The sequence below is a fragment of the Actinia tenebrosa genome, unplaced genomic scaffold (assembly GCF_029948245.1).
Source record: "Actinia tenebrosa isolate PJP-AT-01 unplaced genomic scaffold, QUT_ActTen_1.0 PGA_scaffold1__47_contigs__length_23844297, whole genome shotgun sequence".
Classification (NCBI taxonomy): domain Eukaryota; kingdom Metazoa; phylum Cnidaria; class Anthozoa; order Actiniaria; family Actiniidae; genus Actinia; species Actinia tenebrosa.
In genome coordinates this window covers 21,179,361-21,194,706 of record NW_028292578.1, presented here as the reverse complement: position 1 = coordinate 21,194,706, position 15,346 = coordinate 21,179,361, and the positions used below count along the sequence as shown (strand labels likewise).

The 15,346-nt window shown below is 42.0% G+C and overlaps 1 protein-coding gene across 5 annotated transcripts in view; it reads right to left on the bottom strand.

The window, feature by feature from the left end:
• Positions 1 to 143: 143 nt before the first annotated feature.
• Positions 144 to 15,346, bottom strand: part of LOC116288775 (uncharacterized) — a 40,214-nt gene continuing 25,011 nt past the window's right edge. For 3 of the 5 annotated variants that reach the window (XM_031695603.2, XM_089032981.1, XM_089032982.1), the window contains 10 exons: positions 15,180 to 15,267; positions 14,913 to 14,967; positions 14,258 to 14,359; positions 13,741 to 13,808; positions 13,146 to 13,330; positions 12,601 to 12,654; positions 11,813 to 11,955; positions 10,575 to 11,292; positions 9,384 to 9,599; positions 144 to 8,632 (listed from right to left, as the gene is read on the bottom strand). In XM_031695603.2, coding sequence (XP_031551463.2) covers positions 762 to 8,632; positions 9,384 to 9,599; positions 10,575 to 11,292; positions 11,813 to 11,955; positions 12,601 to 12,654; positions 13,146 to 13,330; positions 13,741 to 13,808; positions 14,258 to 14,359; positions 14,913 to 14,967; positions 15,180 to 15,267 — 9,500 coding nt within the window. In that variant the 3' untranslated portion in view covers positions 144 to 761. The remainder of the gene's footprint in view (positions 8,633 to 9,383; positions 9,600 to 10,574; positions 11,293 to 11,812; positions 11,956 to 12,600; positions 12,655 to 13,145; positions 13,331 to 13,740; positions 13,809 to 14,257; positions 14,360 to 14,912; positions 14,968 to 15,179; positions 15,268 to 15,346) is intronic. The other 2 variants (XM_089032980.1, XM_089032979.1) reach the window with 2 other exon arrangements.

The window sequence follows — 15,346 nt, the reverse complement described above, 5'->3', positions numbered from 1 at the left end:
AAGAAAATGTCCGTAATAGAAGGGTGTCTACCGTATTGAGGTGCAAGTGTATTGATTAGAGAACAAACGTCCACCCCGATCTCTTTTGTAAGTAGCAGTAATTTAACCAAAACCACGTTATCTCATAAACCACACTGATAAAATTTGGTCTTGAATATTTATATTTATATATACACAGTTGGCAACGAATGCCTCTGCAAACCCAAACCATGGATAAACGCTCTTGCTAGGTTACAACTACTTGCTCTACTACCCTAGATGAACACTCTTGCTAGGTTACATCTGTTTACTGCATGCTCTATAGTGAAATTTTTCTCTGGTCGCGAGATGATGAGCCAAAGCACGCTGCCTAATAACATAACACATCACCTAGAGCTCCTTCATGTCACACCTTCCCAGCATCATCACGCGACTCAGTTTTTGAGTTTGTCCGGGCCTTCAACGAGAACTTGGGATCAACACCTGTTTTTGAGTTTGTCTTGGCCTTAAACGAAACCCGGGGGTTTCAATATTGGCGTAATATAATGACAAGGCTCGCGGATACTGCAGCTAATTTAACGTTGTAAAATGGTACAACTGAAAACCATAAAAACAACACTGTATTTTACACGAAATATGAAGAGTTTTGCTGCCACGTTCGATTCTATGGATCGTGTAAATGGTAAAGCAAGACTAAAAGTATTTACGATGTTCGTGCGAACGAACTACTAACAGATAGATAAATAAATATTAAACTATAGGATTGAAGTATTTTACAGGCATCACAAATTGTCGTCCTCATCATCGCTTAAGGGTTCGTATTTATCTGACAGGATTGGTACTGGCTCCTGTTGCCTAGGTAACACAGGAGGGCATGGAGACTGAGAGCGTCCAATGCTTAAGTACGAAACCGGAGAAGAGCGGGCACTGCTTGAGGCAGAACCAATATTTAAAGAAAGAGGCGAAAAAGGAAACACAGTATTTCGTTGTGTTTGTAGTCTGGGGTAGGAGAGCGAAGTAAAATGAGACGTCGCAGTCGTAATACTTTGGATGCTCGACGTGAACGTAAAGCTGGTTGTTTGAGTGGTAACGTTGCCTTGACTCAATGGCTGCCATAGCGGGACGGATGATACGTTGTCTACTTCAGATTTTTCATCTATCGATTCAGGAGATGCCGGAGATATAGGGATAGTGTCAGGGTATCGCCAGTAGAAATCAATATCGTCATGATCGGGCGAATGCGCATCAGCAGTGTCGTCACTTTCATGACGAATCTCCGTATCAATTTCACTAGCTTCCACTTCTAGTGGTTGTGTTTCTGCAGTTTCGCTTTTGACGTCTGATATTGGTGCTAGACTATCGCTTGATACATTACTAATGTTACTGGCTATAGTACTAGTTACTACTGGCTCTTCACAAACATGACTGACCGTATCGGCGATTCCAATTTCTCGATTCTGTGAGATCTCTTGAGGGGGTACAGTACCTCCTGATTGTGAATCTATGCTACCTTCCATTGTAGGATTAATGTCTTCGTGGTCAGAATCCGTGTGTCGATGGACTTCTTCGCGCGATGAAGCAGGAACCTCTTGAGAATCTATGCTACCTTCCATCGTAGGATTAATGTCCTCATGGTCAGAATCCGTGTGAGGACGGACTTCTTCACCCGATGAAGCAGGGACCTCTTGAGAATCTATGCTACCTTCCATCGTAGGATTAATGTCCTCATGGTCAGAATCCGTGTGAGGACGGACTTCTTCACTCGATGAAGCAGGGACCTCTTGAGAATATATGCTACCTTGCATTGTAGGATTAATGTCTTCGTGGTCAGAATCCGTGTGTGGACGAACTTCTCCACCCGATGAAGCAGTGACCTCTTGAGAATCTATGCTACCTTCCATTGTAGGATTAATGTCCTCATGGTCAGAATCCGTGTGAGGACGGACTTCTTCACACGATGAAGCAGGGACTTCTTGAGAATCTATGCTACCTTCCATTGTAGGATTAATGTCCTCATGGTCAGAATCCGTGTGTGGACGGACCTCTTCACCCGATGAAGCAGGGACCTCTTGAGAATCAATGGCATTCCTACTATCATCTACTACTTCTGTTGAATCTGTAAGTCTTTCCGAGGATACCGAGTTAGAGCTTTCGACTAAATCAGATCTTGTCTGTGTAGAGCTTTCTGCATTAATAACACCATCTGTGTTCACTTCTTCCTCTTCGACATTTTGCATCGGTTCAGCCTCATTCAACGTATCAGAAACATTATCACGATCATTGGTGTCTGTTCGTAAGTTGGTTGAAGACACCGAGTCATTGTTACCAGAATTCGGTATGAACTCTCCCACGAATGTTGGAACCATTGAGTGCTTTTCACCTTCATCAAAGTCAGATAGCTCATCAATGCTGTCTTCCCTGTTGACTCCCAATAGAGAATCTCCGAGATCCATAAGCATTTCAGGCTCGGGAATCGAGGATTCCTCGTCCTCATCTGGTAGATCGATCTCAGAATTCTTTTCTTGGTTGTCCTCATCTGCGCTTTGTTCATCAGACACCGAGGAGCTAGTTCCTTCTTCTAACGACGAACTTCGAGTGGTAGAAATAGCCAAGTTTTGGTCATTATTCAGGACGTTACTTGTCGCGTAAGACCGAGACACCTCAGAGCTTGATATCATTTTGAATTCTTGATCAACATCTTCAGACACTCCTCCACTTACCATTTCTTCTTCAACATCCAGTTCCTGTCTGGATGATGGCTGTTGGCTTGTTTGGTTTTCGCTTGAGTCCGCAGCAGGACTGGCTTCATCTCTCAAATAATGGGAATCTGGTTGTTTTTGGATGCCCTCACCAGTTGAAGACTCAACCACGGTTCTGTTCTCGGTGGAAGAAGATCGAGATATGGAATCTGGTAGATTCTGTTCTTGAATCCCAACGTTATCACTTACCATAGACGACTGTATGACCAAGCTTTCTGCAGGAGCTGGTAATGGAGAAAAGGAGTCCGGTTGACTCTGTACAAGTGCATCTTCACTGACAGTAGAGGATTGCACGACTGAACTACTCGCAGCAAAGGGTGATCGGGAAACCGAATCCGGTTGATGTTGTTGGGAAGCTCTTTCAACTTCTCTATCAACAGACGATTGGACAACTTGATTGCTTTCATCTGATGGCTGCGGCGATGAATCTGGTTGGCTTAACCCTTGAGCCCTTTCTGCTTCACAAGTAGCTGAAGACTGCACAACTACGTTACCTTCCGCAGAAGGCTGCGGCGATGAATATGGTTCTCTTTCATTCTGTGTACGTTCGACTTCACTAGCATCAGAAGATTCTACTGCTGCACTGGTTTCAGTAGACGATGACAGAGACTGCGTATCTAGTTGACTTTGTTCTTCACGGACAGCAGATGATTGGGCAACTGTACTGTTACAAGAAGCTTGTACCTCGTTACTGCTATCGACAGGCTGTACCTCTTTGGTTCCGCTATCTTTACTTCTAGAAGACTGTGGCATCATGGAATGGATTGTGGTGTCAGATGATTCTGGTTCACCAATATTTGAGCTCTGTGAAGGAGTGGTAATCGTGCCACCATCAAGTCTTTGAAACAAAGATGGAATTGGGTGAGAGGTGCTGATGTCATAGGCTTGTGACTGCGAGGACTGGCTTGCAGATGGCTCGGGGTGTGTGTTTTCATCGAGGCTTGAGTTTGATTGAATGGCACGACTAACGTCTTCCTCTCTGCTTCCACTTGGCTGTGGACTTACAACGCTGCTGGAGTCAATTGCATTCTCTAAAGAATTTGATAGTCGGGGACGAACGCTGCTACTGGTATCAGAAGGTTGGGGACTCAATGACGGGCTAGAGAAAGTGCTTAGAATAGATCTGTCAAGAACATTAGAAGACTGTGAGAGGGTAACTTGGACACTCACTGTGGACTGTGGCTCAGAAGCAACTTCACCTGTATCGGGGCTAGCAACTTCAGACCTTGTTGGAAAATGCGTGTCATCACTTGAAGAAGGGTGCGACTGAGCTGGATGTTTTGAAGCATCGCTTGAATCCGCTGTAGCAGCAACTTCTTGTTTTATTTCCATTGATGCCTCTTCCTCGTTCCTTGGAGACCCAGAGCCACTGGTACTCGCGGAACTAAAATGTTGAGAGCTATCAGGCACTGTCTTTGACATATCTCTCGTTTCGTTTCCAGAAGTACTTACTCCCTGCTCACGCTCTTGGCTGTTGTCCATTATTTCAGAAGTTCCTGCACGACCCTCAGTTCCGTATTCTCTTCCGAGAATTTTTGTACCCGCTCCAGTATTATAGGCCCCATCATCAATAGAGTCTGGAATTTTGGCGACAGCTTCTTTGGAATCACTAGATCTTTGCTGGCTATGTGCATCAGGTAACTGCCGTCTGACAACCTCTGAGGAACTTATAGACGAAACTAAACTGGAAATGGAAGGTGACATCACACCTGAACTAGAAATGCTATCAGAACTGCGTTGAATGGGTACAGGATGCGGGTACATGTTTCTCGTGTTTATATTCGTAGTTGCTGTTCTCGATAAGGACTGTAATGGGTGTGGCGCATGTGGAATATCTGGAGAACGATGATGAAAAGTTTGTGAGGTCGACTGCTTTTCTCTATTGTCTTGAGGTCGCCTCTCTGCATAGCCGTGCACTGGTTGTCTATTTGAGATCGAAGAGGTTGGTATGAATTCATCGCCACTTTCGTGGACATTTTCAGTCTCTTCGGCTGATAACGTATCGCTATCACTTGCTTCATGATCGAGCCAGGGTTCAAGAAATGTTCCTCTCATGCGCTCAAATTCCTGAAATCTTTGCGGTTGATCAACTTTTCCTTTGAACGCTCGGTGAGCATCACTAGAAGGGTAAAGATTGGTTTCAGGCTCTCTTATGACGCTAACCTCAGTAACTGGTTTCTCTGAAGCTGTTGAACTCGGAGCAGCCCCTAGTGATACCTGACGATATGCCTCTCCATGTACAACACCTGCACCCGGGTACCCCTTCATCTGATTTTCAGATTTGACGATCGGAAAGTCTGAGTCATCTATTTGTGGTCCTCTGGGTGACTTCGAAGGTGTGGGTCTTGCTACACTTCCCTCGCCCCTAACACCCACTTTCTCATCATCGGGCTTGGCACGGGATGGCTGTGGTTGTGAAGTCTCCGCTGTTAACCTAATTGGTTGTTGATATCTCGGCATTCCAAGGACGTCTCGCTCTCTTCTCGAAGCTTCTAGAAAGTAATCAGCAAACAGTCCAGAAGGGGTGCTGAAGCCACTTCCCTGTTGAAATTGTCTACTTCCGGGAGGCACAACTACTCTTGATATACTACTGACAGGATTCTGGTTGCCCGCTCCGCGTGCTTGTGGCGGAGTACTAGTATGCTGTAAAATGGTTGGTTGTGAGATGACATTCCCTCTTTGTGCTTCCAAGACGTTAGGTGGAGGTAGGTAAGTCACCGTTTCGAATATATTCCTGACAAATGGATGCTGACCGTGATCAAGCGATACCCTTTCTTCACACCTGCTTTGGCCTCCTTGACGCTCTTCCGATGTAGCACTACTTGGTTTTGGAGCTTGTACTCCAGGAGATGAACAAGGTCGAGAAATCAAAGGTGGTGGTCCACCTTGTCTCGGGGATTGTGTAGTTGGACTAATTGTGACTGCAGGGCTGGTAGACATTCGAGGTATTAATGGAGGGGGCTTCTCAGGACTCATGGCTGATTGAAAAGTATGTAGACTTTGCGGTGACGCTAGCCTGGCTGGACTTTTAGCATCAGCTGTTACGACCACACAAGTTGTAGTAGCAGAACTCGATGTAGTATTAGCTGTCAAGTCTTGATTTACCCTCTTTCCTGTTATGGGGGTTAGTGGGGGTGGTTTGGGAACCAATCCTGAACCAATACCATATCGAGGTGCTGTTTCTTGACTAGTGGTAACCTCTGTACGAAAATGTTTTTCTTCAGTTTCTGAAGGGGATTTTGAATCCTTAGATGAATCGGAATCTTTTCGGGAATTTTCGCGTTCTCTTTTCTCCAGTGGAGTCAGCTCCACAGGCCGAGCTAATGCTGCCACATCAACTAAAGTGGCCAGGTTTGACAACAAATCTTCCTGTGTACTCTTTCTAGCTTTTGCATTTTGACCGCTTTGTCCTTTCATGATCGATCGAGTGTTGTCAGACACAAGCCGCTCTCCTCTCTCTATCACAGTTCTATCGGCTGTTTCCTTATCTTGCATGGGTTCATTGTGTATAACGTGATACACTGACGGCGGAATCGTTTCTGCGATAACTTCTTTTCTTCTCTCGGGAATCAGATCTTGCCTTCCATCGTGGAGGGGCTGTTCTTGCTTTCGTTCTATTTTAACTTCGTGGTGACCGTATGGTCTTGAGTGGACTGGAAACCGAACATCTCTAGTTTCATTTTGCATATCGTGCCTCGGGTCGTAAGTTGTCCTGGTGAACTCCGGTCTTAACTGGGATATGATTGTGGTTGGGACAGTCTCTGGTCTCATAACGGATCTTGATTGTGCAGTACTGTAAACAACTGACGACTCCGGATAAGAGAGAATAATCCTTCCATCGCGTACATATTCTCCACGAGTAAGATCTACGTTAGGTACTTGTCTACTATCTCGGCCCACTGCTTGTAAAGTGTCTTGTCTAGAGGCATGAGGGTCGACTCTTATCAGACCCATCATGTCGGGTCTACTTTGGGTTACCTTGCTTTCAGTTTGTGGACTCTGCTTGGCGTGATGATGAACAACACTCGTAGCGTCAAGCCTAGGGATAGCAACCTCCTTTTGTGACACTAAGTATGGATTGTGGCTTGATTCTGGGCCATAGTCCTGTCTATGGTCTGGATAAGGTGAACCTGTCCTAGGGTCTATTTTTGGCACAGGTCTAATATCTGTTCTTGGATCGTGAAATGGAGGGGGCCTCAATTCACGATTTACGTCTTGCCGTACGTCAGATCGTAAACCTGGGAAACTTTGCTTTTGATCAGGTTTAGCCTCTCGTCGAATCACAACATCTTGCTTCAAATCAGAGCGACCTAAATGAAGATCGCCGTGCCTTGGGTCTGAACCGGTGCTTGTTCTATTTTTCTGTGGGTAATGAGGCATATCTGGGTGCTCTCTTCTTGGCTCAGAAAACAATGTTCTAAAATCCTGTCTGGAATCGACTCTTTGTTCAGGGGTTCTGGATGGAACTCTTTTGGGTGCTCCCTCAGTAACATCAATGCGAACAGGATCTGGAAACACAAGTTTTGACCTAGCATCTGATGACAACTCTGGTATAACAGCTGCCTTGTTGCGAATGTCAGGCAGCGATGGAGGTCTGGCTGGCGGCCTAACAACTTGAAGGTAAGCAGGTGATTTAGAGGAAGGCCTTTCAGAGGGTGAAAAGGATTGCGGGTAAACTTTTGGTTGTTCTGCTGAAGGCCGACTGGATGGCAAATGTTTGGATGCTTCACCAGGTGAAGGAGCACTCACTCGGGCATCTGGTCCTATTGAATGACCAGGACGTAGATGCGGTGATGTTTGAGATAGGAATGGATGATTCAAGTCATGATCAGAGATCTCAGCAGACCGACTTGTGGAAGGCCCACGGTGGGAAGCTTGATTAGGTAATTTATCGTCAGTTGGTTGGTTGTGTGAGTGATGTGCTAGTTCTTCTGGAGCTCTATAGCTATGCACGTTTGGTGCGACTTGCATGCCACTGTAGGAATACGCATGTACCGGGCGAATATGTCTATACATGCCCATTTTCATATGCCCAGGGCTTTCACGGCCATTCATTCCCATTGGTGGAAAGTCTTGCAAACCCAGTTGTTGAAAAGGAAGTGGCATGACTTGGTGATGATAAGGAAGGCGGGGATGACCAATGTACATTGCATGACCATAGTGAGCACCTTGATTCATGGCAGCAAGCGCGTGAGGATGTACATGACCATGTACAGCCTGAGCTTGGGCTTGAGCTTGAGCATTAGCCTGAGCTTGGTGTGCTTGCAAATGCCCCATGTACGAAGAAGGAATAGCCGAGGTACCAGGTGAGTATTCCATGGGTGCTGTAATAACCGATGGTAAATTCTTGTATTTTCGCACAGCCTCCTGCTGTTCATGGTCTGTCAGCTTCGTATCTGGTGGTTTCGGAGGTATAACAGTCTCTTCTTTTTTCCTCGTCTCACCCCTCTTTACAGCTTCCTCTTCAGTGTGAATTTTTGCCATTGCTTTGAGTACAGCACGGGCAGAGTCTGGTGGTCGATTAGAAGGGAAGCCTTCGACGGAAGCAGAATTACGACTGTCTCTTGTCAGGTCAACCATCAAAGGGGCTGGACTGTTCTTGAAGCACCCCTCTGTCTCTTTGGGCATTACAGGCCTTGGTTTAGGGATTCCTGGCTGAATAACCTCCTGACCAGGCGATTTGGAAGGACGAAGAACAGATGGCGAGGAAGCAACCTGTATAAGTGGTGGTGGTGGTTTAAGGTTGCCGTCACTACTGGTAGGTCCGGGTGGAGCAGCGTCGGGACGACCATGATATATGGTACTTATACTTGTTGGTGGGACACGTTGGGGAGCACTGCTTCTTGCTGCTTGCGATGTCTTGTTATCTGTGATCACAGATGTTTGAGTGTATCCTGTAAAACACCAATGAATTTCAATTAAGAGGAAATTTTTTTCGATAATAAGCAATAACGGCAAAAAGCGCCAAATACTAGACTTTCGTATGAGTTTTGATCCCAATTTTCGTTTTAGGTTAACACTCAAAACCTTTTTTCAAACAGTTAGAAACTGATGTACTATGATAAAATGCCTGTTTGAAGCGGTATTTTCAATTGTACAAAGATGTTTTGTTGCATTTGTGTTAGAATGTTGCTTTGTCAGGCTTTTTTTATAGAAAATATATGGGAAATAAGCAAATGAAGGCCTAAACCTCATTTTCCAATAAAATTTTTGCTTTGGGTTAACACTTTGATTCCACTTTCATCGGTCATCTCCACTTCCAAACAAGTTAAACTTTCTGAATAACAAGATATTAGCCTTGTATAACAGCATTTCTTCAAGAAAATAGTTTTTGGTGCTCACTGCTTGAATACGAAAAGAATTCTCTCTTAATATGAATAAATTAATGGTCCGTCGCATTCTCACTGACCATGCGTCATTCATTTTTGCCTTGAATATTATTTATTCTGTTTGCTAGGAACGCATGACCAGATACAACATTATGGATGAGGGGCTCAAACAATTAATATGTGGTCCGAAATGAGAAAACAGTGATTTGGTTTGTTGGTCTTTGGTTAGGTCGGTTGGTCGGTCTGTTAATCAGTCAGTCAATCAATCCTTCCTTCACTAGTAATCTAAAATAAATCAAAAGCCTAGGTAGATTACCTGGTGACTGCGCTCTAGCATGAATGACAGACGTAGTGCAAGATTCTGGGGTTCTGCTACTTTGTCCTGGGGTCTGTTTCCTGTTGGGCTGCGATGGCTGCGTATCGATGATCACTATTTCAGGACATGAGCTACTATCACTGTGAGATGTTGACATACTACTGCTGCCTGGTAGAAGAGAACTTTGATTCTTGCGACCATCATCTGGAGTAGAGTCTGTTGGTACAATGAAATAACTACCTTTATTAAATGTTCTCAAGCTCATTAAACATTTTGATAACGATATCAGTTGGTTGCAAAGTAGATAAGGTTGCAAGTAAGACGAGTTGTTTAAACGTAACAAGTGCCATGCAAGTCTAGAAGAAAGATCTATATTCATGCTACTTTAAAGTGACTATGACCCCTAACTCAATATTTTCAGCATTGATTCTACATGAAGTGAACAGTCGAATGGTGAAATGTTTTTATATGATTTGAGTGATGCATCTTGGAGATATCAAGGTTTATACCTTCCAGTATGCTAATGAGTGTGATGTCATAGTAGTCATTATTAAATATACGAAAATTTACTGGGGTAGTAAAATATCCTGTATAAAACATAATTATCCTACTCAGGGTTTATAGAAAGGTTATTGCAAATTGGTTTACTCATAGTAATCAGTGTTTTGATTTAAAAATGATGACAAATAAACCCAAATGCCTACTATGACATCACACTCATTAGCATACTGGTAGTATAAACCTTGATATCTCCAAGATGCATCACTCAAATCATATAAAAATATTTCACCATTCGACTATTCACTTCATGTAGAATCAATGCTGAAAATATTGAGTTAGGGGTCATAGACACTTTAATATATATGAGCAAGGAGCAAGGATGAAGGAGCAAGTGTGGCTTAGGTAAGGGAATGTAGTTCGAATAATCCCCAGTGATGTCACGCACCAACTTCGACTTCAATCTAATCCAGAACCACCCAAACCACATAGTAAGATTAGCCTCTATTATCCAGGGAAGAGAGAGGCTATAGAAACAAGCAAAGTGGAAATGCTTGGTGTAGCAAAGTCAGTCCCTGCCATCCATGTAAGACTGTTAAGTTCCAGGGCCAGGAGATAATCTTGTGTTCCAAATAAAAAAGAAAGTAAGGCCATTTGACGTGTGTTTTCCCCCTTAAAATAAGCTGTACTGACCTGCTTTACCTGACGGAGAAACTGAAGATCTATTCGCCTGATCCACACTATGATGCACACCAAACGGTGAGGGTCTTTTCGTAGCTTGTGTCAAAACTTGAGGTTCAGAGTTGAAAGGAAGGGTTTGTCTTGTAGCATCATGATAGACTACACGAGGACCAGGAGCTGGTCCCTGCACTATAGACCCCTGCGGATACAGTATTCCTGGATGGGAGACTGGCAAATGAACTGGTGTTGTTACATGCTGGTAACTTGAAGAAGGTGAGATCTTTGGTAGCACGGTAATGCTAGCTACGCTGGAGGGTGGGGTAGAAGAGACTTGCTGCACTGATGTAGTAATAATAATTTCTCTTAAAGGCTTAGGTGAAATTCTGCCTTGTGTGGTAGGATGCGACACAGTAACCAAAAGACCTGGCGTAGAGCTCGTCTGTACGATATGAGGAGTTGAGTGGACTGTGGTAGAGACATGTGACTGGGTCGGGTGAATATCAGGCACGCTACTTGTGGTCGATGTGGTGGGAGAAGCTTCAGTGGTGACGGTTGATCCAATTGTACTTTTGTCACTAGCTGCTACACTAGTAACTGGGCTCCCTTTGGAGTTTCCATTGCTGTTTTGACGTGTGTTGGGTCGAGTTGATGGAGATGGCTTTTGTTCTGTTGTGTAGTTGTGGGTATTTGTATTTTTACTGGTTTCGTCAGCCTTCTGAGCACGTTGCATCTAAAACAGAAAATGTAGGAGAATGAATATGGTTTTGCCCAATTGGCCAATATGAAAAACTCATATTTGGGCTCTTCTGTGAGGTTCGCTCCACACACACTATCATTACATTTACTATTTACGACACGTAATACACAAATCTCATAATGTATCGTCAAGGACATAAAGACACAGTAACTCTGTGCCATTTCTCTATCATTCTCGAAAATCTTTGAACATTAAATCTTAGAACATCCTTTTCCAACTACATGCAAAATGTAAATTAGCCAGCTACATATCTAGGTTATTCCTTCAGACATAGATAGGTTTTATCTAAATTCCTGTGTATACAGCTATTTCAAAAAAGTTTGAATACTGAATACTGCATACTGAATAGTGCATTCCAAGACCAAAGGGCACTGTGGGTCTCGTTATTTTGAAATACATATAATAAAATAATAAATACTGAACAAAAGTATGTATGTAATCATTGTCATACTATAGGCTATGAAAAACTTAAAAGAAGTTATTATTCATTCACCTTGGATGTTTCAAACTCAGCTACCATCGCCTCGAGATGAAATTTCTTTTTGTAGTTAAAGTAAAAGTTTTTACACTGTGCGTCCGTTTTGGTCAGTACCATCCTTGAAATGGCTGCCCAGTCTCGACCATTCTCACGTAAACCTGAAGGGAATAAAAACTGTTAGTAACGTTTTGGGACCAAGGGAGGTGTAAGGGTAGTACAGTCACTTCCCACCAACAAGGGTTATCAAATCCTGGACTTAGCATCTCATGTGAGAAGAGCTGTTGGGTCTGGTCCTAGGTTTTTGTCTGGTTTTCCTTCAAGCTTAAAACACAACAGGCTTAATTCCGTTTCGATTTGTGAGATAACTGTGTCCTGATATAGACCAGCTCAAAGGTTGAGCTAAAAATAATCTACTCACATGTGATGTTGAGTACAGAAATCAACCCTGACACCCTAGAGGTAAGAGACAAGTGTATAACCACCATATCACCCTTGATTCACTATCAGAAGTTAAAACTCGTGAAGTCAAAAATATAACTCGAGAGATAACAGAATTAAAGCAAGACTAATGGTCTCGAAAGAGAATAAGCTATCCTAGAAGATTTTCTTTCTTTTAATGTCTTTATGAGAATTGATAAAATAGACTGCATTCCTTTCCATTTTAGCCCACCTCTTATTCCCAAGAAATTGACACTTCTCATTCTCTTGGAAATGAAAAATTGAAAAACACTACGCCCAAGGTAAAGAGGTTTATTACCAAAAGTTTATAACATTAGTCTAGGCTAAGAACAAACAATACTAACCTTGCATGGCTATTTCCATTTCTCCCTCTGTCCAGCGTGACGTCTCAGGATGTTCTGGTTGTCAAAAAATGCATTAACAAAATAATAATAATAATTAATAATTTATCTAACGCCAAAATGCCAAAGTTCAATGGGGCTTAAAAATAATTAAAAATATTTTCTTTCAAAAAATTTAAAAAATACATGAACAAAATAATAATCCATACAGTGATCCATACAGGTTATAGCATGGAAAGTCATGCGCTAGATACTACTCACATGAAGACCCATTTTAGATCAAAGTAAATAAAAATTTTTTTTTGCCCATTGAGCAACATTTGTGACATAGCCACCATACATTTTTTGAAATTAGACACCATGAGGATTCCAAAAATGCAAGGTGGAACTTGCTCCCACAGATGGTACCGATTCGCAATTTTTAGGACTTGGCTCATGAACTATAAGTACTATATTTTTTGGCATGTTTTCCTATATAGCTTCCTGGAATCACCAAATAAAAAAATTCCCTGACCTTAAAAAATGTGTGAACTTCCCAGATTACATACCTCTGTGTCTATTAGATGACATAGAATGTGATATGCTATTGGAATTACGAGTAGACAATGAGGGTAAGGAGTGTGTAGAGCCTTGAGTAGCAGACTGGTTTGATGCATGATCATCATGATCACTTTCATCTGCTGAGTCTGTCATCTCATCACCATCATATTCGCCGTCTGAGCCTCGTTCACGCCTATCAGAACAAATAAACATAAGAGAAGCTTCAATATTTTTTTCATCTAAACAATGGTAGAGAAGATTTTGTAGGAATGGGAAGAAAATTCAGTTTCAAGTACTCTTTTGCTCTGTGTTAGCCTTAATAGCATGTAATATATTCTTTAGTATTTAATATAATGCAATTGCTATAGAATTCCATGGGTTTTGCTCTAAGTGCTGAATAATTTAAGCACAATCGAGGCTAACACAGAGCAAAAGAAAACTCAAAACTGGAGTATTACTGCATAGCACATGGTCCGTCACAGTGCTGAAATGTAGACATCCAACTGATAATTCCATTTCTATTACACATCATGGTCATGCTACTATAAGTCACACAAAAATAAACCAGTTCAGCAAATCATAACAATATTTGTAGTTACTAACCCGCTATCAGATATGCCATATTCTCCTGTCTTGCGCCCAGCACTTGCAAAACGATTTGAAGACAACTGCTGAGAAAATGTTAAGACAAAATAGTACTATATTATGATTTTGAAAAGAGCAGAATTACAATGACAGGACAAATTCAGTACATGTCACTGTCACGGCACAGCACGTCTGGTTTTCACAGTCATTTAGACCTTATATATCTTTTCAATTATCATGTGGAAATTAGGGAACGCTGCAATTGGATATATTACCCCCTAAAAAGTGATAATTACGCTGAGGAACAAGAAATCATTATATAGCTGCCTTGGCCTTGGTCCCCCAAAGAGTAACTTCAAAACATGTGGGGTTACAAAATATGGGTTTTCTTAACCCCCATATAAAACAGTTTACAAGTATACTGATAGTCAACTTCCCCCATTTCCAAGCACACAACGACCTTCCAAGCTGTCATTGTTGATTAATTTTTTTTTTTAAGGATTGTGATAAATGGAAATAAGAATATCCAACTTACCACTTCTCTTCGTCTTCGCTTGTGTGAATTTTTTCGAGATAATTGCTTGTAGTTTTCTTTCTTTTTGGATTGGTAGTAGAACAGTATGCAGTCGGCAACACTCTGTAGAAGAAAAAAAGTATTCGATGATCAGAGAGACAGAGAGCCAAAGATTTATTAGCAAAGTTTTTGCTATTTAGTGCCACCCTTGTTAAATAAAGGATTTATTATATTATTATTATTATTTCTTATAGTGGGGAACTCTAGATTCATGTAGTGATTGGAAGCAACCTAAACAAACACCACTTTTTTTACTGAGGCTCAAATCATCTTTAAAGCTCACGTTGAGTTGGTAGAGCATCAGTCTGTAGTATAGGAGGTTTATTCAAGTTCAAGTTAAATGTAACACTCAAGCTCTTAAAATATAAGAGTAGAAGGTGATGTCTTTGCTCTAAAATAATCTGCAAATAGGTAGGTATTGACCATGACACCTATGACCACATAAATGGTGTGCATATCCTGTATAGGGAAGTTAAACATAAAGCGCCACAGGTTCACCCTCTTATCTAAGTCCATATTTATTATTATGAGATTGGCTGTCAATGTAAACCAATTGACAGCTCAAATAGTTACATAGTAAGTGAAGCTAATGGTCAATACAGTAAGCTATTCTTACCTTATTTTCAATATATGCAGCAATCAGTTCAAAGTTCTTAGGATGATTGATATATCTAGTGATAGGACAAACAGTCATAAAAATAGGGTAGCTTCATCATATGTTGAGTTTGGGTGTGGGTTCAGGTTGACAAAGGTGTTGAGCTACGTGTATGGGGGTTACTATGAGTATCAGTAGTAATGTATAGGTTGGGTGTTGGATTCCGGGTGTACAGCTGTAAGTGATTTTGGGTGGCAAGGGAAAGAATAAAAGCAAAAAGGAACTTACTTTTCTTTAAATATCTGTTTTTCTTTATCAGTCCATATATTACGATATTTTCTCTCATTCAGAAGTGCAAGCGGGTCTCTGATTAATCCTATTTATGGCAAAGAGGTGGAAACAACCAACTCATCAATCAAAGTATATTCTGCAGGGTTGCAGAGCTGTTAAGAATA